Here is a 26,235-nt window from a genome sequence, read left to right as displayed (position 1 = left end):
GTGGAGATACTTCATGTTGGCAAACATTTATACATATATGATTCTTATAATGATATCATACGTTTCATAAAATATTTCAACATTAAAATCATGTAATTAGCTTTAAATACTCCTATATTGCTGATACGGTTAACGATGCTTAAGGTTAAGAAACACGTCGACGCGTCTGTAACATAATACATATTTTGTCTCCTACTTTCTCCCGTCTTAAACTTTTCAAAACATCTCATTAATTCAATTTTCAGTAAGATGATAGGGTCATGAAATGTGACGTCATAAATTAGTAGTCGAGCAGGGTGAATGGTTCAGAAGTGTTATGGTGTCGTTCTGTGTGTGACAAGCTCTTGTTATTCAATGTGATTTACAAACATGGCTTTACTAAATTGTCTGGTTTTCTTGCAAATGCTAGCATTTTATTTATTTCATATAGGTAAGTATTTAGAATAATAAATCTTGCGTTCTGTATCTCGACGTTGACAATCCAACTAAACAGCGCGAAGCGTGTCAAATGGCAGTAGAGGGTACTAGTATCTACAATTCTTGCTGAGAATATGAAACTGCGCTTTGAATAGAATTATTATATTACATCGACACACTTAACGTTATTTGCTTTCTAAACATTTGCATTATTATTTCATTTACCATCAAGTTATTCATCAATACTTTCCTGTTCTGCTTGATTGCAAAAATTAAGCATAGATTGCTTGTAAATATTCTTTTGGAGTGTTTCAATTTACAGACTGTATGCGCTTTTCTTTGACAGACATTGGATACGTATTAGACACAATGGACAATGTGTTCAAGCTTTGTTTTATAAGATCATTTGTCTTAGCATCGTTGTAATACGAAAATTAACGTATCGTATGAGTCGATTTAATGTTATGGTTTGTTTAATTATTTTTCTTTATACTGCAGACTCAAAGACGCTGGACTATAATTCACCAGCAGTCAATGGTAAACTGCCCAGGTAAACATAGAAACGTATTTATTGTCGGCGGAGATTTGAAAATACTGTTGAATAAAAACAAAGAGTTAGGAGATCAATTGAGATGAAATGCTATGATGCATCAGCGTTAGAATTTAGTCGTTTGGATGTAACTTAATATCACACAATGGGGAAAATACACAATGTTTTTTTGGAGTTAACTATGACCATCTTGGTATATTATACTAATAGTTATAGGTCCATCGTTGACACTGTTTTTTAGTCTTCTTCATCTTTTCCGTTTAAATCCAAATAGCGTGCTTTTAAATTCAAATGACCCCATATGAGTTGTGAACTTTAAATTTATACCGCTAATGATAATAATTTTCCCACTTTTTGATCGAAAGCGAGTGTGTTTGAGGTCCATGTTTATGTTCAATGCTCAAAGTTCAATGTCTGCTTTGCTATTGGAATGTCGAACCACTTTTGAAGAAAGTATATGCACTAAAATCTATAAATATCGTCTACGGAAACTAAATTCAAGCAATGACATACCCGCTTATGCTTTGTACACGGTTAAATTATAACAAAGAGAAATTATGGTTCTTCTCAGGGCTATTTTTGGTATTATAATCAATGATTTTTCTTCGAGAATAAAACAACAAGGTCTTTCAATTGCCTGCATTTTTGTCGAAACATAGAATGAAGCATTTATGTTTAACGGTTGAATGTCAAGGTAATTAAAGATCATCTTTAATATTCGCTTTTCAACTGCCCACATGCATTAACTGCACAACAGAGTTCATTAAATCAAAGTTTAGTTTGCAGAAAATAAAATTATGAAATTAAAGATAGATGTTTCATAGTTATTCTTATGAAGAATATGTCGTACAATTGATCAATTAACTCCACCATGGCCATTTACATATAAAAGCATAAAGATTTTATTAAATTCCTGTTTTTTCGGCAGCAAAGGGGCCTTTTGCTTCAAGTGCTTTTTGTTCATTGAAATGTAAAGAACATTTGTTTCCGGCAATTTACTTTAACGCACTCTACATATAGTTCAGTGACGCACTCTTTACATATAGTTCAGTGAGATTTTTGCAAAAATTCCCATTAAAATGGTGGATCATTTAAAGTTTTAAGATCCTCAGTATAACTTATTTCATGGTGCGATATTTTCATAGCAGATTTCGTGGATGGATAAGTTCGTAGAAATAGTCATTTTCAGGATAGATTTTTGTTACAACTTAAATATCGCCGTATTTATAAAAAGACAATCGACAATATGTTTAGATGAAAATACAATGTGGAAAATCGTTTTCTATAGCCTACATAACATTTTATTTTTTGTTCAAAAGATGAGTTAGGGAGGTTTTTTCAGATTTGACACGATAAGATTAACTGTTGTGTATGCTTGTATGTGGCACAGTGTCTTTATAGCTTTTGTTTGCAGATGATAACTTGTTTCCTTAAATGTATGTAAAGGACATCTATTTATAACGATAATGAATTTTTTGTGATGCCTAATTATAACAACTTAGAAAACTACAGCATTTTTAATATTTCTTGTGATTATAGTGAATTAATTGAATAATGCCGAAACTCGCACCTTGCTTTTTGTAAAAACTCGTATGAGAGCATTTGTGTATGTGTAACATGAAGTTATTTGTAACTTTAGCCATTGCATTAAATAATTTTATCATATAATTTCCACGTTAGTCTCGTCACTTTTCTTCCAAAATTTCCCAACAACGTTTTACATAAAATTCCATTAAGAAAACGTCAAGCTTGCCTTGAAAACGGCCTTTATCTAGCTAGCAATCTTCAATATACTTACTGATTCTGTCCCCAAAACTCGGAGAAATTGAAATCGTGTAAAGAAATACCAAAGATAGCTCAACTTGGTGGGCAATTTGCTCTGTTAGAAGAAAGGATGTAAAGTTCGAATTCCACAAACGAAAGTTTGCTTCTTTGAAATAATGAAGAAATATTGAGAATATACATATCTAGTTATGTGCCATATGTACATGCAATTATTCATTGGATTAATTAAACAATTACTAATACTCGTAAATGACGTAAAACTTGTTCAATGATTGCGTCTAAGACATATGCTTTATGGAATGAAAATTTTATTTCTAGCATAAGAGTTTTTGATTTTGAAAATGCAAATATTCAGTTTCTATCTCCGTAATTTTTGTTGAGTTAGTTATTTAGATATCATTACCAAATACCTATCTTTGTCACAGCTTGACTTCACTTAACAGCGTCATTTCAACTGTCCATTATTAATTTCCTCCACTTGCATTCAACCATCCTAATGAAAATATCTATTTTCAGACACACTTGCCAAATTCTTTATAATTCTAGTATATTAATGATTTTAATACCGTAAGCCATGTTTCATTATTTCTTGAAATATTTGTAAATAACCAAAAATAATCAAAGTTTTTAGTTATATTCTAAACGTGTGTTAATGGAACCATATTCTAAGGGACAACTGAAAAGTATAAACTTGACATAATCAAGTTTACTTGCTTCTTTTCGTACAAACACAAGCAATAAAGTAACTTATCAATATAAGTTTCTGTAGTTTTATTTTCATGCATAACTGTTTCTTGTCTATATCTATTTTTTCTTTGTTGTGTGAAGCGTAAAAACGAACTCTGAATAAACCTCATATTTTCTCCGTGCTGCCTAACACCGAAAATGAAATAAAAAAATTGTATCTCACGTAAAAGAGAGCTTTGACAGATAACACGTACTTAAAAAGATCTCAAGTAGTCTGAACACAGGAAGAATATAATTTAATTTTATCGACTCGAAAACACGTTATTATTAAATGAAAAAATTATTGGATTATCTTCCCTCACCCACTACTTCAGTAATTTTTAAAGTGATAATGAAAAATGAGTTTTTATAATCTCATTTACATTTGCTAACCGTAAGATCCAATTGACCAATAAATTACTTTCTTTTCACCGTCTCCAGCTTGCGACATAAAAGATTTTTCTGAATGTTTTAGCTCTATATGGGTTTGGTGTCAAATTTAAGGCACATATTAGATCTCTATTTATATATTTTCAACGCTTAAAATTAAAAATTTCTCACAATGACTTTTTGCCAAAGGTAAAATTACGTGAAAGGCCGCTGGTAATCATTTATCATACTCGTGTTCAGTACTGTAGGAGGGTAGTTCAAGAGGGTCATATAAGACAATATGCTCTAAATTTAAATTATTGAATAGCTAATCTAGTCAAGAAGTCAAGTATTTTTACGTTTCTCCACTCAAGCAAAATTTCATTGAGTTGTCTTGCGCATGTCAATTGAGTGTCAGATCTAATATTAATTGTTTTGGCAAAGTTTATATCAAGTAAACGTGGCTTTAAGTAAAATATATGATTTATTATTGTTAAATTACTTTCTAGGTGGTATTTTGTGCATATAAAATACCAAATATCTTCGATACATTAGTTCTTGATGAATATGCATTAAATATATGTATCAATTTTCCACACTAAAGAAAATTTTATTAAATTTTATAGCAAATGTGAAGTATACAATGGACAAATTTGTGCTGCCTTTGTTGGAAACATGTCAGTTTATATTCCACCAGCTTCATCACAACTTTTGAAGAACAGGCAATTGACAGCGTTACTAAGCGTCATTCCACAATACATATCGCAACAATGCAAACCTTACGCTTTAAAAGCACTTTGTCTGTCAAAATTTCCACCTTGCGATCTTACTGTGAATTATCCTAAGAAACGAATGTTTTGTCATGACGAATGCCTTTTATTAGAACAATATATTTGTTTAAATGAGTTTACACTTGGTATTTCCAAATATATGATATTACCAATACCGCCATGTTCCACATTACCCAAGGTTGGTTCTGATGAATACAAGAAATGTGTTCGAATGAATGTTACAAGTAAGTACTACAGTAAATTTGTCATTTTCATTGCAAAAGTATTATAGAGTGTTGCAAGTAAACTGACTTGACAAAATATCATTGTTTAGAAATTTGTTTTTTTCTTTCTGATGAAGTTTGATTTTGTTCTGTTTTATCGTTTGAAAAATTCTATATCCAGTCTGTTTTATCGTTTGAAAAATTCTTTATCCAGTCTGTTTTATCGTTTGAAAAATTCTTTATCCAGTCTGTTTTATCGTTTCTGATTGCATTAAATTTGCAATACGCCAAGCGTTTCATCCAACATTTGACGATATTTTTGTATAGTGACATTACATCGCGTTAATGTTCTAACGAGCATCAAGTTTTGCATCAAAATTCATAATTACAGCCAGAAATGAAAGAAAGCAAACAAATCTTTGATCCAACTAATTTGACGTGCACTCGAATGTCGAAGCTTAACTGGTTCATAGCACAATTTCTTCAACATAACTTTTGTAAAACTTAATGACGACCATCGAGCCCGTTTAAAAGTGTAAAAAGGAGGGTGAGACTAGATAAAACGTGACAATACTCTATATGTTATGGACGCTGAATTTTATCAAATATGAATGTTTATGAAAAAAAGGGTGGTTTTGATCTCTCCTCTTTCTCCCCCTAGCCTTATAGTTACTAAAATTTCTGGAACCATATTTTACTTTTTATCTGATACATTTTTGTATACACTGAATAAATTTGTTTTTATTTAGTTGATCCACTTGTGTTCAGACTGCAGCTGAAAAACCAAAACGTTAAAGTTGGCGAGACGGTCGTTCTCAGATGTAAACTCAAACTGACTAAAATACCACCGACAATTACATGGTTTAAAAATGGTCACGTGATTCAGGCCGGTCATGAACATTATAAGATTCATCTGTTTCGTCACAGTTCACGTTTAAAAATTCGTCGCATTAAAATTAAAGATGCTGGAAAATATACATGCCAGGCTTCCAACTACATCAGTAATATATCCAGTCATAGTCGGATTGTGGTATCACCACTTACTTCGTCCAGTAAGAAAAAGTTTTTGTTCGTTTCATTCACGCATGTATGGTTTAGTTTTTCAATAACTTTTTCTTTCTTATTCAATGCTGATATAATTTATAATTATTTTATTATTTTTACAGGTGTGTTCCCAGGCAGTAAAAAAGGAAGGTACAATAATTTATTGGCTATTATTGCTATAAAAAAGTAAAAATAATGCTTTTCTAGAATTCTAAAGTTTAGGCAAACTTCATTACTGAAATGTTCGAATATCGTTTCCAGTTAATACATTCAAGGATTTTACCTGTCGATAATGTGAATTTTCACTTTGTTGCAGTTGTAGGAATCTTCGACCAAGCACAATTTGTGGATCCTTCTTACAAAACGACAAAGTGTATTTTGAAAATTCCCAAACCCAAGCAGACAGTGAAAATTTTATTAAGAAGGAGCTTCTACGTCACCAGAATGTTACTAAGGACTGTTATGATCTTTTAAATGCTGCTTTGTGTTATGAAATGTTTCCTGCATGCGGGAAGAGAAACACAAAGAAAAACAGAATATGCAAGGATGATTGTTTGCTGCTAAAAAAAACTTGTAAAAATCACTTTTCAAAGCATTGCTCTCGCTTCCCTAAAAGATCGAGAAGGCGTGGAAAACATTGCAAACGACTGAGCAAAGGTAATTGAGAAAACTTCTTCTTAAGTTATAAAGAGTTGTTAATCTTTGTTAAAGATCATAATACTGATCATGTTTGACTTCCTTTTGATATTTTTTATTTTGTTTCTTTTTTATGAACAGTAGCTGAAAAGCCTCAAATCAAGTAAGTTAACATTTTTAATCAAAAAATTTAATCCGGAGATTTTTATTTTTTTACCCTTTGTTGCCGATTTGTTGGTTCTTCCAAAAAAGAACTCGAATGAAGTAGGTTTTTGTATGATCAAAAAAGTGTTGTTTTCAGAAAGAACGAGTCAATATTTTTCTTGTTTTTACCAGATGTGGTGCGTACAGAGGCAACGGTATTTGTAAAAAGTATGTTCAAAATGAAATCATATATTTCACTAACAAAGAACGGCAGCAACAGATGGAAAAAACAATCGAACTCAGTTTAGTAATGATATCGGAAGAATGTCTGCGTTTTGGAGTTCCTGCCATCTGTTATCATTTGTTTCCAGTTTGCTTTCACGGCGAGAAAAAATCTCGCTTGTGTCAAGATGAATGTCATAAAATTCAAACTGATGTTTGTAAAAATGAGATGTCAAAAATGTTGAAGTTCATATCCGAGGAACTTTTATTTCCGGATTGCTCAAGTCTTCCTAGATCCAATACTTCCTTTGGGGATCATTGTGTTCAGTTAGGAATACAAAAGAAGATTGTAAATGAAACAAAAAAATCCAATGTCAAGACTCAGTATGGTGAGTTGATTCTGAAATATCGTATATTGTTTTTGTCAAGCAAACTTTCTTTTCAATAACAAGTTCTGAAGAGGAGATCCCCATTTAACTTACTTTCGTCTTTCTTATCTATCATATCATTTATAAACATGTTTCTAGAAAACTACAAACAAGATAGAACTCGTTTAGTCGTGTTGATCGTTCATGTTTCTACTTCAAAATCTTTTCATAATCGTTCAATTCTTATCGTTAGTCGTAGTGCGTTTCTATGACAATTTCACAACTTTCTTCGTTGTGTTCATCTTTATTGCAAACACTTGGACATAAACTTCATGGGCCTAGGATATGTTTATATATTATATTTAAATTAAGCGAAAGTGCGGAGATATAACAGTATTTTGCTCTGCATTTATTGAAGTTGAGCACTAGTACTTAAATCATAAAATGTATTTTCAACGCAATGTTCCATGATCAATTGAGATCGATTTTAAGGCGATCCACGTAAATAAACTGAACTGTTATTGAATAAAACGTGTTCCCTTTATGTGTCTTTCAATTTGAAAAATGTCCGAATACTTATATACCTCTCTTTATTACTTTACTTAGCAAACTTTACTTTTCACCTTTAAAAAGCCAAAATAAACACACACAATCAATAGGCTCTTGACATTCTACTGATATAATTTCTTTATTTTCAGATTCAAATCATAAATGCTACAATAAATCTGGTGAGGACTATTTGGGTATGGTTAATGTTACTGTGTTTGGAAAGTCTTGCATTGCTTGGAACATAACTCGTCCTAATTTACATTGGCATCATAATTATTGTCGTAATCCTGACCCAAGCGCTCTTTCTCCATGGTGTTATGTAAATACGCAGAGAATGGAGTATTGTGATGTACCAAAATGTGAATCGCTTATTTCATGTAAGCTAACCTTAATTCATATTAAAATTTATATACTGTACATTAAGCAACATATAGCACACACAAATGTTTAGTGTTAAAAGTTAGTTCTGCAGAAGACAAGTTTTTAAGTTCAGTTGTATGTTTAGTGCGAAAGGCATGTTGTTTATAGAAGGAAATAGCACTTGTAACTTTGCTTTGAGTCTTTCACACTAGAACGAATGCTCAACAAAAAATAAAATACATAATTTGTTGCTGTGTAGCGAGAAAACATAACGTAATCAGTATTTTAGATTTTTTTGTATATGCTATAGTTGTCGGCCAGTACATTGCATAAAAAGCTGGGATTCTCTTCGCTGCTGATTTGTGAAAAAATAAATATTCTTATTTCTCTAGCTCTACATAAAACTGACGGTGATGGTACTTCATTGGGAAGAACAATTTATGTTGTAATTGCCATCGCTGCGGTTATTCTTTTGAGTTTTATTACTGTAATGGTGTATTGGAAAGTACAAAATTCAAAAGAAAGTGTAGATGTTTCTCCAGCAAATTCTGCTACACCATTGGCAAAGTGCTCTTCTTCTCAATCTTATGATCTCAAGGAAAACGCTTCTATACAATCTTTTGTTTTAAATGAAGTAAGTGCAAGGAAAACAATTGTGTATTGTAACACCAGAATGTTGTGCTTTGAACCCAATTGAATTGTTTTGCATTTTTTTCTTCACTTAACATCCCCTCTCTTACCTATTCTGCACCTGACTTACGAGCTTGAAAACGAAAAGAAAGTAATTCATATCCCAGATATCTATCAAAAAGTTTTTATAAAATTCAAAATGCTTAATCATGAACCGCCCACGCTCCGTTATCGGTAATCCCGTAATTCCGTGATTTCTTTAAAAATTTACTATTCTGCTCCTAAATGCATTAACTTACAAAAACGTATTTTTAAAATTCAATTTCAGAAATTAAATCGTGGCCGTGTTAAATATGTTGGTGTTATGAGCGAAGGGAAATTTTTCAAGGTCTTCAAGGGAGTTCTTATTAATGAAAATCATCAGGGAAACATAAATATTGTTATTAAAATTTTATGTGAAGACGCCAGTACGCACGAAAAGGAAGAATTTCATAAGGAGACTTGCTTACTTTGTCCTCTGCAACATGTGAACATATTAAGTCTTTTGGGTATTTCTCCTGCTCATGGTACAAAATTTGTCGTATTCGAATATCTTAGTGAAACAAATCTTCATCAGTACTTAAAACGAGCACTAAGTAATGCCTGTATACCTTCAACTGAAACATTTCTTCATATTGCAAGACAAGTAGCGAGTGGTTTAAAGTATTTGTCTGAGTTTAGCTATGTTCACGGTGATATTGCAGCAAGAAATTGCTTTATTTCTGATGCAGAGGAACACTCAGTCGTAAAGATTTCCATGTTAGCCATCGGTAGCCATAAATATCCCTCAGATTACGACTGGCTCGAGCAGGAGAATAAACTGTTTCCCATACGTTGGATGTCGCCTGAAGCCTTAAAAACGCTTGTTTTAAATAGTGAGAATGATGTATGGTCTTTTGCTGTTTTGCTATGGGAGATATTTTCGTGTGGACTCAAACCTTATTATCAATTTAGCAATCATGAAGTAATCAATAAAATCCGAGCCCATGAACTCTTGCGATGTCACGAAAAATGGCCAAAGTTTGTGAGGGACTTGCTAAACAGCTGCTGGTCGATTGAGCCATCGCAACGGCCTAACTTTGCCGATATTTATGAGGCCCTAAAATTTGAAGAACCAAAGCAGGCCACAGAGGATATCATTGAGGAAGTTGAAGTATAATGTAATTCAGCGGATTTGCTAACTTGCTCGTGTTTGAAAATCAATGATGTAAAATTTCTCTTGGAACAGTTCTTGAAAAGCATTCTCTCAAACAAGGCCAGCACTCTCTAGGTAGCCTGCTGAATTATCTCATTGGTTGGAGTGAGACATACTCCTTTATAACATCTACAATAGCTACAAAGATTTTATCAACATTCTCTGTGAATTTATAAATATGAACATAATTATCATACATTCAAAATCTATTTTTAACACGATCTTCTGTCATACTTGTAAATACAATTTCTTCCTTTACTTCTCACACTTGAAATTTATTTTGTTTTAGTTCTATTTTAGTTTTTATCACTGTGGAACCAGAATTTTACTGAAAAACTTCAACAGAGAAACTTTGTTTCATTATCATTCTTTGATCGACGAAACCCATTTTCACATAGTGCTTTATTCAAAGAAAGATTAGTTGGACTTACGTAATGCAAGTTTAATTTGTATAATTTAGGATTTGACTTTTGTTGATGTTTTAAGGCAGTCGATACAAAAGTTTTATGAAAGCAGTAACAAAAATACACATTTAAAATTTCATCCATGTGCTATTTTCCCTATCTTTTCTTGTTTTTCTTGAACTGAGGGAACTCTAGACATTTTTCTTTGCTTTTAAAGCGTGTACTGCTCCGTGTTCAGAAGTTTTTCCAAACCTAACGCATTCTACTAAATGATAATTAAATACACGATTGTATGTGTACCAATGCATGTATGTTTTCATGCATTAACCATGCATTTACTTTCCGTTTAAAAAACTCTTTCAAAAATTCTTACGATGTTTTTCATAAGAATTATGATTTATAATCCAAGAAATTAGTACAGTCTGCTTTCTTGTCATAGCCGACAATATTTTCATTTTGTCATTAATGCTCGGCACTCCCTGCAAATCCCTAGATAAGTTTCAAGTGCTTTCAATTTTTTGGCATCCATCATGACTTTCTTGTCTCAACCCGGACAATAAGCCATCCATCTCATTTTACATTTTATAATTTGAGCATTTAAAACTCGAAATGAAGAATGGAAAAAGTTGACAATGACAAAGTCAATGTGCTAATGAAGAATATTTTCGAATATTTTATAGTTCAACTTTAATCGAAACGTTTTGGAACTATATAAAAAATATAAGAATTAATTAATTCTGCTTTAGCCTTGGCACAATCTTATCATTAATTTATGTCTCGTGTTAATATTTGATACTCACATTACTATTTATGTACTTGTATTAATAAATCAAGATGAAATAAAACTTGGTTGATTGTCTTGGAGTTTATTTGGTTTATCCTTAAACGGGCTTCTTATGAATCTGCCCACAACAGGCCTACAGTTGTGCATTTCATAGCAACTCTTTGGAGCAAGAATAAATTCTTTCGTAGATATCTCTTCCCCAAACGTACGTAGTTTATGAAATTCAGGTCTCTATGTCGTAATTGCAGAAGGTCTCGTCTTTTTTTACTCTTTAGGTCTTTAAAATATTCCTTTCGAACAGATGGCTTTTGCTGATGTTTTTATGTGTGATCTCTTAGCTGGGTTACTACGCTTAATATTACTTTAAATAAAATATTTGTAAACAAAACAAGATACTTTCAAAATTAGTTGTATGTAATTATTGAAAGAAAAATTCAGGTTAGTTTGAAACAGTCCTGTGCTGTTTTGTTGAAACGTTTCTGTTACAGGAAATTTGATGTTCATTCGTTTGACACTGGGGGAGGGGCTAGCGTAATTTTTTGAACAATATGAGACACAGGGGGAGGGGCTAGCGCATGTTTTTGAAAAATATGAACTCGTATAATTAATGCAAAAAATGTCTCATGTAGCGCGCATTCATATCGTGGCGATGTGACAAGAAACGGCTGGTTGTCATTTGATGAACGCTCACTTTGTCGATCATCTTCACGCAAATACCATTTTGTAGACGATGTATAATTATATTTGGCTGATTTTCTTATTACTGGTGTTAGTAATAAGCGGTGAGTAAGACTCTATTGCCACTTCTTCTTTGTACAACATGTTTGTTTGCTTTAAAACTATGCTACAATTTGCAGTATAACTATGGAATAGAAATTATTTCGCGACCTATCGATACACATGACATTTCGCAGCAGAATTGAGAAAATGCTGTTTGTTAGATTAGTCAGTTTGTCAAAGTAATTCCAGCTATACAAGGTCTATCTTCCGGCGGATTTTGTAACTACGTTGATGATAAAGTTGGTAGTTAGGTTGCTTGAGCTTGCTGTGAGCCTACAGCGAACAGACGGCCTTGTTGAACATGTAAGCGGTATTGATCTAATTTTAATCTTTATCCATTTAATAGATGTTTTACCATTTAAGAAGAAAAAGTCATCGACTTCATTGTAAGTTTTAACGAGATTTAGCTTGTGTTTAAATTCTTGATTAATTCTCTAAGAAAGCATGTTTACTTGTTTAATGCAGCAAATAATTGAATGTGATCGCATTTTGCTTCATTCCTCCGGCATCAGTTAGTGTGGCAAATTTAATCATTTCGTATAAAGACAACAAGAAAATGTTTGACTGAGTTGCGGCTGCGTTTAATTGCGACATAAATTGGGTTCTAGTAGTATAATGGAAGGCAAAACATGTGCGATTCTTATTCCAAAGACAACTTCTACAATTGAAATGATCATATTTCATCATAACCGTTTGTATTTATAGTTTCATTACTGAACGTGTGAGCCATTAGCAAAGCATTCCTGCCAACCTGCAGACAGATCCATATTATAAACGCATTATAACATTGGGGGTTATACTGTTAATTATTTTCCTTTATTTTATGATCATAAAATACTTTGATAGTTATCTTATTTGTGGCAAATATCAACGATAGTTGATATTTTTTCAATTCCTCCTCGAATTTTGTGAATAAATTTACGAAATTGTTTTGTTAAATCGACTTTGTCTGGGCAATATCTATGGCTCTTCCAACGCAAATTACTTTATACTGTGTGATATGTTAGAGTGTTGTTTATGAAAGAATACCAGAAAATGATATTTTCTCAGTTATTTTCATTTCTTAGTGTAATATGATTTTTCCAACAATATACAATGTTAATAAATGTAATTTGAGTGACGGATGTATCAGTTTAGTGAAACAATTTTACACGTACGTGTGTGATGTTTTTACTAGACTAAACATATTGCGACGCAGGTGTTGGTACTGTTATTTAAATAATAGCATTTTGTACGCTCATTGCGATTTATGTTCATTTCGTCGAACGAGTTTGGCAAAGTAGGAGTTTTCCCGATTTTATGTTTGTTGCAATTTACGGAGTATGGACTATTGTGTCTGTTATGGCTATTCACTGTTATTTTCGTTTAAAATTTCCATAAAGTAACACAAAGAGATCCTCAGTTTTTACATAGCCATATGATGTCGAAACAAAAGTCTAACTCTACCTCTACTAGTTGGGGGTAAACTTGGGTATTTTGTTTTGCTCGAAACCTTTCTTATTAATACAAATAGCTGTGTTCGTTAATGGCCATTCAATGAAGCAGAACGTACTTAATATTGTTTTAAAACCTCGTATCCTGTAGTTACTTTTAAAGCCTTTTGTCTTTTTTCAATTTGTTTTAAAAGCTTTACTTAGAGCTTATTTATTTAGCGCGACTTTAGGCCGCATTCCTCACTGTCAGAGTCGATCGAAGAGTTGTTTTAATTAACTGTCTTTTAAACAGCGCATGATAATTCTTATTTCCATTAAAGGTGGGAGAGCCAAACATGAATTTGGAGCAAGATGTTTTACAGTTGTCTTAGTTTGCGTCCAATCTGTGAAATAATATTTGTTTTAAGGGTAGTTATAATTGAATACATTCCATGATTAACAACAAAAATGCATTCACTGTCTATGTATACGTTGTACTTACAGTAATTATTATTGACTAAGAAACTCTTATTTATTGCTCAATAAGACCAAAACACAATTTATTATATTGTAAATTGTTACTAGTAAGGGAAATGAATTTTTGAGTTTAACAATACAATCTTTCCTTTATGAAAATGTTGTGACCCTGTAGAGTGTTTGAAAACTATAAATTGGACATATGTAACAATAGCAGGAAATTATATTTTTGCCTTCGTCATATGTCGCACGAGAAAAGCTGATTACTTTTTAAAGATCAATATGTTATGTTTTAACTTGATGATATTAGTATATCCATTATAAGAATTAATTCCTTTTGACATATTACCAAACTGATAATTCTTTAGAATTATTTTAACCATTATTTTTATGTTTTCTAACCATTATTTTTATGATGTTTCCTAACCATTATTTTTATGATGTTTTCTAACCATTATTTTTATGATGTTTCCTAACAATTATTTTTATGATGTTTTCTAACAATTATTTTTATGATGTTTTCTAACAATTATTTTTATGATGTTTTCTAACCATTATTTTTATGATGTGTTTCCTAACCATTATTTTTATGATGTTTCCTAACAATTATTTTTATGATGTTTTCTAACAATTATTTTTATGATGTTTTCTAACCATTATTTTTATGATGTTTTCTAACCATTATTTTCATGATGCTTTCTAACCATTATTTTTATGATGTGTTTCCTAACCATTATTTTTATGATGTTTCCTAACCATTATTTTATGATGTTTTCTAACCATTATTTTTTGATTTTTCTAACCATTATTTTTATGATGTTTTCTAACCATTATTTTTATGATGTTTTAAACCATTATTTTTATGATGTTTTCTAACCATTATTTTTATGATGTTTTCTAACCATTATTTTTATGATGTTTCCTAACCATTATTTTTATGATGTTTTCTAACCATTATTTTTATGATGTTTTCTAACCATTATTTTTATGATGTTTTCTAACCATTATTTTTATGATGTTTTCTAACCATTATTTTTATGATGTTTTCTAACCATTATTTTTATGATGTTTCCTAACAATTATTTTTATGATGTTTCCTAACCATTATTTTTATGATGTTTTCTAACCATTATTTTTATGATGTTTTCTAACAATTATTTTTATGATGTTTTCTAACAATTATTTTTATGATGTTTTCTAACCATTATTTTTATGATGTTTTCTAATGATTTTTTTTATGATGTTTTCTAACCATTATTTTTATGATGTTTTCTAACCATTATTTTTATGATGTTTCCTAACAATTATTTTTATGATGTTTTCTAACAATTATTTTTATGATGTTTTCTAACCATTATTTTTATGATGTTTTCTAACAATTATTTTTATGATGTTTTCTAACAATTATTTTTATGATGTTTTCTAACCATTATTTTTATGATGTTTTCTAACCATTATTTTTATGATGTTTTCTAACAATTATTTTTATGATGTTTTCTAACAATTATTTTTATGATGTTTTCTAACAATTATTTTTATGATGTTTCCTAACAATTATTTTTATGATGTTTTCTAAGAATTATTTTTATGATGTTTTCTAACCATTATTTTTATGATGCTTTCTAACCATTATTTTTATGATGTTTTCTAACCATTATTTTTATGATGTTTTCTAACCATTATTTTTATGATGTTTTCTAACCATTATTTTTATGATGTTTTCTAACCATTATTTTATGATGTTTTCTAACCATTATTTTATGATGTTTTCTAACCATTATTTTTATGATGTTTTCTAACAATTATTTTTATGATGTTTTCTAACAATTATTTTTATGATGTTTTCTAACCATTATTTTTATGATGTTTTCTAACAATTATTTTTATGATGTTTTCTAACAATTATTTTTATGATGTTTTCTAACCATTATTTTTATGATGTTTTCTAACCATTATTTTTATGATGTTTTCTAACCATTATTTTTATGATGTTTTCTAACCATTATTTTTATGATGTTTTCTAACCATTATTTTCATGATATTTTCTAACCATTATTTTTATGATGGTTTTCGACTGTGTTCAATTGGTAAATAATTAGATGTAAATAGTCTGAAATGCCTGAATGAATTTAAAATATCATTTTTATGACGTATTGAAGTGAATATGGTTGAAATTTGTTTCAATTTTTTGTCTATGCACAAAGTATGTGATTCTAAAATGAGCTATTATTCCTAATTTTTCTGCTTTCAGTTTGGTTAATTAGGATAATTTTTAATATTTTTCCATTTTCAGTTCAAGTCTTTTCCATTTTGTCATAAGATTAGAGTACGTTTTCACTGAAAAGGACACAAATTGTGTAAAAAACACACTTATTTTGAAGCCTGGACGCATGTTCGACTATTTTAAATGAGAAATATATGGCTTTTGATTAAAGAAACGTTTCAAACATGGACACCTTGTTTACTAATTTATTATTAGCATGAATATAGAACAAGACCTTCAAACATTTTAAATTGACTTTTCACTAAGACTGCAATGATATGGTTAATTGAGCCTCAACTGACAATATTCGATATTCCTATACATTGAATGCAGTAAGCGATTTGATCATTTTTACCAAAGAGCACTCACTAGGTACGAGCAACTCGCTCATTTAATCTTTAATTTTGTGTGTACCAATAAATTAAGCAAGCAGACGCTCCCCTCCTCCCTCCTAAAGTTGGGAAGGAACTGTTGAGAATTCAAATAACAAACTACGTAGCGCGTGTTGGGATGCTAGATTCACACTTTACACAACACTGTTAATTTTACTTTAGTCTTGTCAACAATGTCCTCGATACACGGGTAAATGACGGTTTAACGATTTAGTGAATCAGTTTAGGCCCCAACCCTCTCTGGAAGTTCTCGATCTCGCGTGCTCGCGTACATTTCTTGGAATTGGTAGCAATGGTCTTGAAAGAATGTCAATTTACCTGAACAACTGATTAAAACACACTTCTCAGAATGACTTTTGAATATGTTGAAAACATGGATATTTCAGTTATTGTTTTGTATTGTTTGATTTTTTTTTTATCAAAACTTTTTTCTTTAAACACAGTCGCAGAAAGACAAGCAAGAAGTTTTGCGATGATTGTAAAGGTATGGAAAATTTTCGAAATATTTTACTTTTTAGTTTTTCACGTTTCCAACGCAGGCCTAAGTTGAAAATGCATGTTATTGGAAAATCTACTTCTCCGGCGAAACTAAATGGTTTTCATTTTAAAATTGAAACTGTCGGCGATTGTCTTCCTAAAGGTTTTGTGTCTGCCGACTGGTTGTATGTTTGTATTGGACGGATGGAAACCTGGAACTTTTTTATATTTGTTTTTAAGTTGCTTCATGATTTAGGCCCTTTAATGACTAGTTAAATATTTAAGTACAGCAATTCTAAAACAATGAAATTTGACTTTCAAAGGCTTAACAATATTGACTTTTGATTCTTTTTTAAAGTGCTTCGAAAAGTGTATAATCAGACGGTGGAGCTTGGAAATAGAGTGACGTTAAAATGTAGTTTTCAAGGTATTAAATATGCAAACATCACGTGGTACTGGAACAAGAAAAGATTAAAGAAACAAAAAAACATTGCCATTAGTAAATTTGGTTCTCATATTGGTTCTCATATTGGTTCTAAGCTCCGCATAAAGGAAATGAAAAAAAACAATGTTGGCTTGTACAGTTGTGTTGGTGTTGATCCTAACGATAAATATGCACTTAGTAGTGGATATATAAAGATAAAACAAGGTAGGTGATACTGTACATAATTACTCCTAATTATATATGTTTATACCTTGTGATCATAATATATTTTTAAGCTCGGATCTCCATGACCAAACCAAGTAAATCTTGGTACCACTTACGACATAAACATAAACATAATTTTTCTAAATTGCAATAAACTGCAATGAACACAAGCACCTGCATAAGAAGAACGGAAAGTTTTGATAATCTTGTGCTTTTGTTGCAAGTAAGGACCAGGCTTGAATTGCCTCCACCACCAAAAATTTTTATTGGTGTTATAAAAACTGTGTGTGATTTCTAAAGCATCGGAATAAAATTTTCAATTTTGTCAAATCGTCCTCTTGTTATGGCGGTGTAATGCTGCCTTTCAATGGGGTTTGTCCATCGTAACATGAAGTATTGATGTTTGGTTTTGGCCAAATTCTGACGTTATTCAAAATATATATTTCGTATTGACGATCAGTGAACTCCATATATATATATCTGGAATGATAACGACAATACATTTTATAGATATAAAATTGAAGCCAAAGTCCTAGTCTCTTGCGCGGTTTGTACGTCAGTTTCAGTCCTTCAAAGTCGAATATTCACGCGGTTTGTACGTCAGTTTCATTCCCCTGATTGCCAAACATACACGGCCAATATAAATTTGAATACAAATTGCAAAAGCATAAACATATAAACAACATCACGACAAACAACACACGAGGCCAACTCTTCGCAAAAGGTTATTTTTTACAGCTGAAACTTTACTACAGTGAGTTCGTTGTAACTTACAACTTGTAACGAGGAAAAGCCAACTGAAAATTACACTCAATGGTAAAAAGACAATACAATAAGAAAACATGACGAGAAAATATTCAAGCAAAAATTTTTCTTACATCCGAAGGTAAATTTTCAAACGGTGTCAGACAGTTCGTCTTTTTTTGTCATTTCAGTGGATTTAAAGATCTGTTTTTCCGAAGAAAAAAGAAACTTGAATATCCAGTTTCATAAAAAATATTGAGTCTATGACTCGCGTTTTTACTTTTTACAGAGCGATTGTATTTTTCATGGATTTTGATAGTGCTTGAAATAGTAAATGGTTGTCATCTCGATATCAATAATTGAATATCCTTAAAGACTTTGATATGTTTTAAAGGAAAACCGCAGCTTAAGAGCAGATCGACTGTGTATGACAAAAATATATAGTAGCTATATTAAAGATGTTTTCATTCTATATGTAAAATTTGTCGAATAAAAATTCATACCAACATATCCTCTTACTTTATTTGAAAAACGTAATAATACTTTTGCACTTAGGATGATGTAGAATTGAAATAAATATACTTCAAAAGATTTTCTTCATGAAGATAAAACTGACCAGTAAAATGAAATCTACTGAGGTCAAACTAAAGATCTAGGATACAAAAAAATACAAATTGTTTATAAACACGCGAGAAACACGAGTGATGACGAATGATGACGACAATTATTTTTTTGGCTTCAATTTTTGCCTTCGGTTATCATTCCAGTTATTCAAATGTCGAGTTCACTGTTGACGATTCCTTTCCATGACGTCATAAATGTAAGTCGTCCCAGTTCCCGACGACGGACAAGGAGAATTTTCGCTAAACAACCTTAAAAATGGAATGATTTGATCAAACTTAAGAATATTTTTTTCACTGATGTGTTAGAAATCGCATCTAGATTTGAAATCCCAAACAATTTTTTTTCCTGGAAAGGACAACTTCAGGATTAAGTTAGTATCGATCTTATTTTATATGGTCTTTTTTTATAGTGTATCCAACAACAACAAAACGGAATGGAAAATGTGAAACTTATCGTAAATCAATATGTTCTCCTTATATTAAAAGCAATACCATTTTTGTGGAAAATGACCCGATGAAAAGTCAAGATTTCATTGAAATGAAACTGAAGTTTGGCTTTGAGAAAATGAAAGCAAACATGACTGAATCATGCCAGAGCGTTGCACTTCCATTATGGTGTAATTATCATTTTCCTGCTTGTAATATTGCCGATTCAAAAACTCAACCAAAATCGATTTGTCGAAGTGATTGTCAAACAATACAGAATCAATATTGTAAAGGTGAATATGATCAAAGAAAGAGTTCTGAGGATGATTTATTTCCTGATTGTAACTTGTTGCCAAATGACGTTGAAAATCGTTCACAAAAGAACTGCATCTCAATAAAACAACACATGGTTATAGGTAAGTAGATAAAGCCTTGCTTTTTTTATTTATTTTATGTGTTAATATGATTGTTTATGGCCTTATTGCTATGGAACATTTGTTAATCCGCACACAAACACCTTCACAGTTTCTTCAAACGAAGAGGAGATTACATTGAAGTCGTTTTTGACGTGACCAATCGTCTTGCGCACTTTATAGTAAATGCCAATTTTAAAAATTTTAATATTTAGCTGTGTCGTTTGCGGTTTAGCGCATGCGCACTTTATAGTAAATGCCTTTATTTTCACTTTGTGTTTTCTGTTTCTTGACCGTTTTTCTATTTTTTTTTATTTCAGGTCCAACAAAAACAAGGTAAACCGTTGTTGATGTTCTTATTTATCATTGCAAGATGGCTTTATACTGACCCAATTTGTTGTTTGTGTGTAATTTGTAGAACTTTAGCTTTGTGTTTTGTTTTCAGTGGTCAATGTACAGTTTATAATGGCAACGTTTGTCCTACGATGAAAGGAAAAGAAGTCTTTGTGATGAGTGGTGTCACTAATGTTGTCGTTAGTGTTATAGAAAATCAGATCGAGAAAATTTCTAAAACGCTTAAAGTATCTCAGCAATGTAGCCGTTATATACGACCTTTATTATGTCACCTTCGTCTACCAGAATGTGATAAAACTGCATCTACTCCGAAGGCAAAGCCTATATGCAAAGATGAATGTTTATCTCTAAAAAACTTTTGCCAGAAAGAATATGCCGAAGTGGGACAATCTACGACATCAGATATTTTTTTTGATTGTTTCAATGTGCCCAAGTTGACTGTTGCCAGCGGCAAATGTTCGTCTATTGGGATTACTCAGTGTAAGTCTGGTGTCTTCTATTTTATCTTACTAGCTTTATCGTGCACTTAACAGCGAATATTTCTTTTTTTTTCAGATCCTGATATGTAAGTTGAATGAACGGGGATCCTGCAAGCTTTGATTTCATATGATGAAAATTGGCTTGCTTGAATGCAAACATATTTTCTGTTTTTTTAGGACAAGAGTTCCAAAAATCGGTAGATGTCAGCCATATACACAGAAAATCTGTAAAGAATATCTTGATAAGAAAAATATTTTTGTGGAAACGGGACAAATTGAATCTAATATTGAAAAAAAACTGGAAATTGCCCTTGCAACCATGAAGAAATCACAAATTAGCTCAAAATGTCAACCGTTTGTCTTGCCTGTAATGTGTTATCATTTGTTCCCGTTTTGTGAAGCAAATAGTAACAATCAACCAAAACCACAACGTATTTGTCGACAAGATTGCAAACGTGTGGAACACGAGTTTTGTCCGAGAGAACATCAGATCGCAGAAGATCAAAAATTGATGACTGCTCCTATGTTGTTTCCAAATTGCAATACATTATCTAAAATGAAATGTACGTCATTAAGGAAACTTTTCTTTGGAAATATTACAGGTAAAGAAGCTTTGAATATTGACAATTCGCCATTACTATGCAGTGTTCGATATCTGAGACGTAGAAGTTATTCAATTAAAATGTTTATTGTCTTATCAGTAGCAATGTAGCTGTTTCCCAATTTTCAAAGTTGTTGGTTATTCATTTTATTATAGAGCCTGCTGCTATTCATGGAGATTGTTACTTAAATAAAGGCGAGAATTACAAAGGTTTTGCAATAATGACCGAGTCTGGTGCGCTTTGCAAACGACGAACAAATACTCAGACATTACAATCTTCTAATTATTGCCGCAACTTCGATTCAAAGATGGAAAGACCTTGGTGTTACACTCAAGATGGCGATATTCAATTTTGTAACATACCAAAATGTGGTAAGTTTAGTTAACTAATCTTCATGTTTTTTTAGAATGAAAAATTTTAATAGTTACTAATTTTGCTTTTTGATTTCTGAACCCAAAATATTTGTTTCTTTATTTTTCAAAAATTTGCGCTTCTTACAGAGCTGCGTGCTTTTAATCACAAATTTGTATGCTTGCTTTTAATTTAATAGTGTATTGCTTTAAAAATAGTGAATTTTTTCAATTGTTTAAACACAAAATATTTTTTCTTTTCGGTAAAGTACCTCGAACTTTGTATTGCCCAATAATATGTGAAGTATAGTTGTAAATTTGTCGATTTGTGTATTTTGTAGAGAAAGCAGAAGGTCAACTGTGTCGTGCTAATTACAATCAGAAACACGTATTCAAAAAAACAGGGGCAGGGGGGGGTGTTTTACGTTCTGGCATTGAACGACTTTTATTGTGTTTTGATAGACGACATCCTACGAGTTTATCTGGATCGTTTTTATTCGTTCTTTGTCAGTTTACGAATCGTTATCTTTTATACATGTTTCACAAAAACTTGAGAGTGTCATAAATCCCACACCGTCTTTAATGTGCGACCCTAGTAGTTTATTTAATGTAAACATCATCTTTAATTATCTGCTTTCGCAGAGTTGAAAAATACCTTACAAAATGTAAGTGGAGAAGGTTATCTTGGTATAAAGAATACATCGATAAGCGGAAAAAAGTGTTTACCTTGGAATAAGCATGCACCTGAACTTAAACTGGGCCACAATTACTGTCGAAATCCTCGGGGTCAATATCATGAAGAAAAACCTTGGTGTTTCGTTAATGATCTTGATAAAAATGACCGGGAATATTGTAACATTCCATTGCAGAAGCGTACGAAACGTATGTATTGTTATTATTTGTTTAATTTTTATCCATGAAACATTTTAATATCTAAAGCGAAAGCTACATCGTATTTTCCACCAATTTTACCAACGATTTTTATCAACATGTGTCAAGCTCATGGATGTCTCCTTTTATTTACATAGAAGATAATGATAATGATGGATCCGCTGGTGGTTTGTCAAATCTTTTGTACACTGTCGTACCTTGTACAGTGTTTGGTATCATTGTTGCGATAGTTTTTATAGCTGTTTGTTGGCGGAAACATAAACAAGGTCCTTATACAATCAATAAAGATGCACTTTTGACTGTTCCAGTGTTTTTACCAGAGGTAAGGCTCGTTCACATCAGAATTATAGATTTTTTATAAACTGTTTTAAGATGAACCACTACTTAACAGAATTAAGCTAAGCGATACACCAGCATATTGTCTATTCATTTAAATGGTTCAGTGATACACGAGCATATTGTCTATTCATTTAAATGGTTCAGTGATACACGAGCATATTGTCTATTCATTTAAATGGTTCAGTGATACACGAGCATATTGTCTATTCATTTAAATGGTTCAGTGATACACGAGCATATTGTCTATTCATTTAAATGGTTCAGTGATACACGAGCATATTGTCTATTCATTTAAATGGTTCAGTGATACACGAGCATATTGTCTATTCATTTAAATGGTTCAGTGATACACGAGCATATTGTCTATTCATTTAAATGGTTCAGTGGTACACGAGCATATTGTCTATTCATTTAAATGGTTCAGCGGTATTTGTAAGTGAAATAGTTCTCAATGATCTATTTGCGTGATCTTTTAGCTGCGAAATATTCCTGGGGAGAATATTTTGTTATCAAAATTCATTGGAAATGGAAAATTTGGCTCAATCTACGCCGGTGAAATATGTTGCGAGGATTCGAGTCGTATAAGTAGGTTGGTTAAAGTCGCCCTTAACAATTGTCGCGAAGAATTCATGAATCAAGCGCAAATCTGGTCGCAGTTTCATCACCCAAATCTTCTCACTATAGACGCAATTACTCCGGGTACTGAGCCCGTAACGTTAGTATACGAGTCAGCAGCTCATGGTAATTTGTATCAATACTTGATACACCACTCACCAAACAACCCTAACCTAACACAAGATCACGTGTTATTGGATGAAGTAATGCTATTGGATATCTCACGTCAGATTGCTGCAGGAATGGCATATTTGTCATCACATGACTACGTTCATGGCGATCTTATGACACGTAATTGTCAAGTAGGTCATTGCAACGTAATCAAGATCACCGATTTTACGATCGATCGAGATATTTGTTATTATCGACGACCCAATCAACGAGCGTTAGCTCTGGCTTGGATGTCTCCTGAATGTATAGAGTCGGAAAATTACACTATATACTCCGACGTTTGGGCGTTTGGTGTTTTACTTTGGGAAATATTTACTTACGGTTTTCAACCATATTTTGGTTTCTCTTTTGCTGAGGTAAAAGCAAAAATTTTAAACATGGTGTTACTGGAGCAACCTCGCGATTGTGTCCCAGAGGTTTATGATCTTATGATGAGTTGTTGGATTAGAAAACCAAAAATGCGACCTCATTTTGTACATCTTCACAAAGAATTAAATGTTTTGTGCAATGAACTTGTTGAAGTCGAGTCGTGCTTTGATGATACAACAATAGATACATAGTATATAACAGAATTTATGCATAAAAAAAACTTGTAAATATGTTAACTAGCACCGTAGCAAATGAATATAATATTCGGAAGTATTCGTATTAAACTTCACAATTATTTTTCTAGTCAGCATGTGTAGATAAGTTCAAAGTATTTTTATTTTTGGCCATAACTCGGTAACATCACTGATAACATGAAAAATATCTTAAAGGAAGTAAACGCTTCTCCATAGTAAATTTTTTTTTGGTTTTGTTGCACCTTCGTTACTCCAAAACAAGTTTTCACTAAATGGAATCCAGAAGCATCCCTGTCGAAAAAAAAACGATATAAGTTGTTAAGCAATTGTGCGAAACATACAGAAACCCGGAGCATAACTACTAAGGTTCCAACTTGGCAAACCCGGGGTCCTATGACCTGCAGAAAATCCAACTTTGAAAGACCTAAAACTTAGGATCTTAAGGTGGTCACCCCCTCTATAGCAACTTTTTTTTATTTTTTTAATTTTTAAAGTGAAAATAACATTTTCTGAATGAGTAAGGTGATAGAAAATGATGTGCACAAAAAAAAATTCAGGAAGTTGCTAATTACACTAATTATCCATTATGGCATTAATTAGCCGTAATTAATTAACAGCATTAACATGATATCTCAAGAACAAGACATCACAATGAAACAAATAATACATTTTGAAAAGCCAATAATCTGAGCTAGAGAATGACATTTTTCAATTTTCTTCAAATTTTTATAAAAATTTAACAGCCGATTTATTGAATTGTCAGATATTTTGGGTTTTAATCCACCATTTTTAGGAAAAAGTGCAGAAATAATTCATCTATGAGGAAAATTTTAAAATTTGAAAATGTCAGTTTCTAGATTATATTGTACTAAATAAATATACAAAATATCAAGCTTCTACAATAAATATTTACAAAATTACAGTGTCACAAGTATTGGTGACACACAAAAATAACGAAATGGAGAAAAGTCAAGTTAAAGTTATAGTAAAGTTTTCATATCATTATACAGGGTTTAAAAGCTACCTGACTCATATGTAACTCCTTCATTGTCCTCAGCCTTGTCTAAATACTTTTTTCTATAATATCTTAGGGATTTTCTTTGTCCCTTCACCTTCTCAGTGCTCTTTTTTGCTGAAAGCTTTATTCGAGCCTGGTCACAAATGTTGAAGAAACCTGGTGTTATGTCCAAATCTTCAAATATCTTTAGGAAGGAAATGTCTCCATCATTAAATTTCAAAACAGCTAAATAAGTGGCAAGAGCCACAGTTTCATGTTCAACATAGATTGTCTTGGACATCTATCCCAAATAAGTCCATTCAAACATTCATTTGGATTTTGTGTCAAACCATGCATTTGTTTAATAATGTAGTGTCAGCCAAATCCTCAAAAATAGGCTCTAACAAATCAACAATGGACTTTGGAAGGCCATTCTTGTGGTTATAACCATCCTTTTCACGTTGATATCCACACCAACTGTCCACTTTTGGACAAAGGTGATGCTGTGGATTCTCCTTTGTTGATGCCACATGAAAAGTGATGCCTTCACAGCCTTTGCCATTTCCTCAACACTGTGAAGGTTTCTCTGATTGCCAGACCATAATAATTTTGGAGCACATCTATTTTGCCATCAGTTAGTCTACCTTTACCTGACATACCCTTCCCATCAGCGAGCTTTCTTCCTTTACTACTACTTTGAGTCTTAACCTACTTCCCACTCTTTTCTGCACATGCCCAATGCACTCCAATTTATTTGGTAGACAATCTTCTCCATATGGTTTGCTTGCTAGAATTGCATTATATGTAGATGAATCACCATCCCCAAGCATATGTTTATACTTCAGCCCTCTTGTAGCAATGGACCTTTCAAACATCCTCAGTGCACCTGCCGTTTCCATGCTGCCAGAACTCCCAGTATGATTTATTTTACAAACATGAGTTGCCTCCCATTCTTTAAATCTAGCATCACTTTGTTTCTTCCTCCACTTGATACACTGCTGA

General features: G+C 31.9%; 2 protein-coding genes across 3 annotated transcripts; both read left to right on the top strand.

Annotated features, from left to right (window-relative positions):
• The first annotated feature begins 298 nt into the window (after positions 1–298).
• LOC124433544 (inactive tyrosine-protein kinase transmembrane receptor ROR1-like) lies at positions 299–10,302 on the top strand. 2 transcript variants are annotated; one of them, XM_046983342.1, is made up of 11 exons: positions 299–430; positions 916–967; positions 4,474–4,862; positions 5,591–5,893; positions 6,008–6,035; positions 6,202–6,542; positions 6,666–6,684; positions 6,858–7,276; positions 7,954–8,181; positions 8,557–8,798; positions 9,123–10,302. In XM_046983342.1, exons 1-11 carry the CDS (start codon positions 370–372, stop codon positions 9,990–9,992), a joined length of 2,952 nt encoding a protein of 983 aa, XP_046839298.1. In that variant the 5' UTR covers positions 299–369; the 3' UTR covers positions 9,993–10,302. The 2 variants fall into 2 exon arrangements, with proteins under 2 accessions (XP_046839298.1, XP_046839288.1); XM_046983332.1 differs by having other exon boundaries at positions 6,663–6,684.
• Positions 10,303–11,840: 1,538 nt separating this feature from the next.
• LOC124433537 (inactive tyrosine-protein kinase transmembrane receptor ROR1-like) lies at positions 11,841–24,456 on the top strand. The gene is made up of 13 exons (XM_046983321.1): positions 11,841–11,998; positions 12,343–12,382; positions 16,984–17,024; positions 17,376–17,666; positions 19,444–19,875; positions 20,193–20,208; positions 20,318–20,706; positions 20,782–20,791; positions 20,883–21,307; positions 21,463–21,678; positions 22,300–22,539; positions 22,686–22,870; positions 23,364–24,456. Exons 1-13 carry the CDS (start codon positions 11,947–11,949, stop codon positions 24,231–24,233), a joined length of 3,207 nt encoding a protein of 1,068 aa, XP_046839277.1. The 5' UTR covers positions 11,841–11,946; the 3' UTR covers positions 24,234–24,456.
• Positions 24,457–26,235: the final 1,779 nt, after the last annotated feature.

This window comes from Xenia sp. Carnegie-2017, unplaced genomic scaffold (assembly GCF_021976095.1).
Source record: "Xenia sp. Carnegie-2017 unplaced genomic scaffold, XeniaSp_v1 HiC_scaffold_1, whole genome shotgun sequence".
Taxonomy (NCBI): Eukaryota; Metazoa; Cnidaria; class Anthozoa; order Malacalcyonacea; family Xeniidae; genus Xenia; species Xenia sp. Carnegie-2017.
This window is presented reverse-complemented; position numbering and strand designations above follow the sequence as displayed.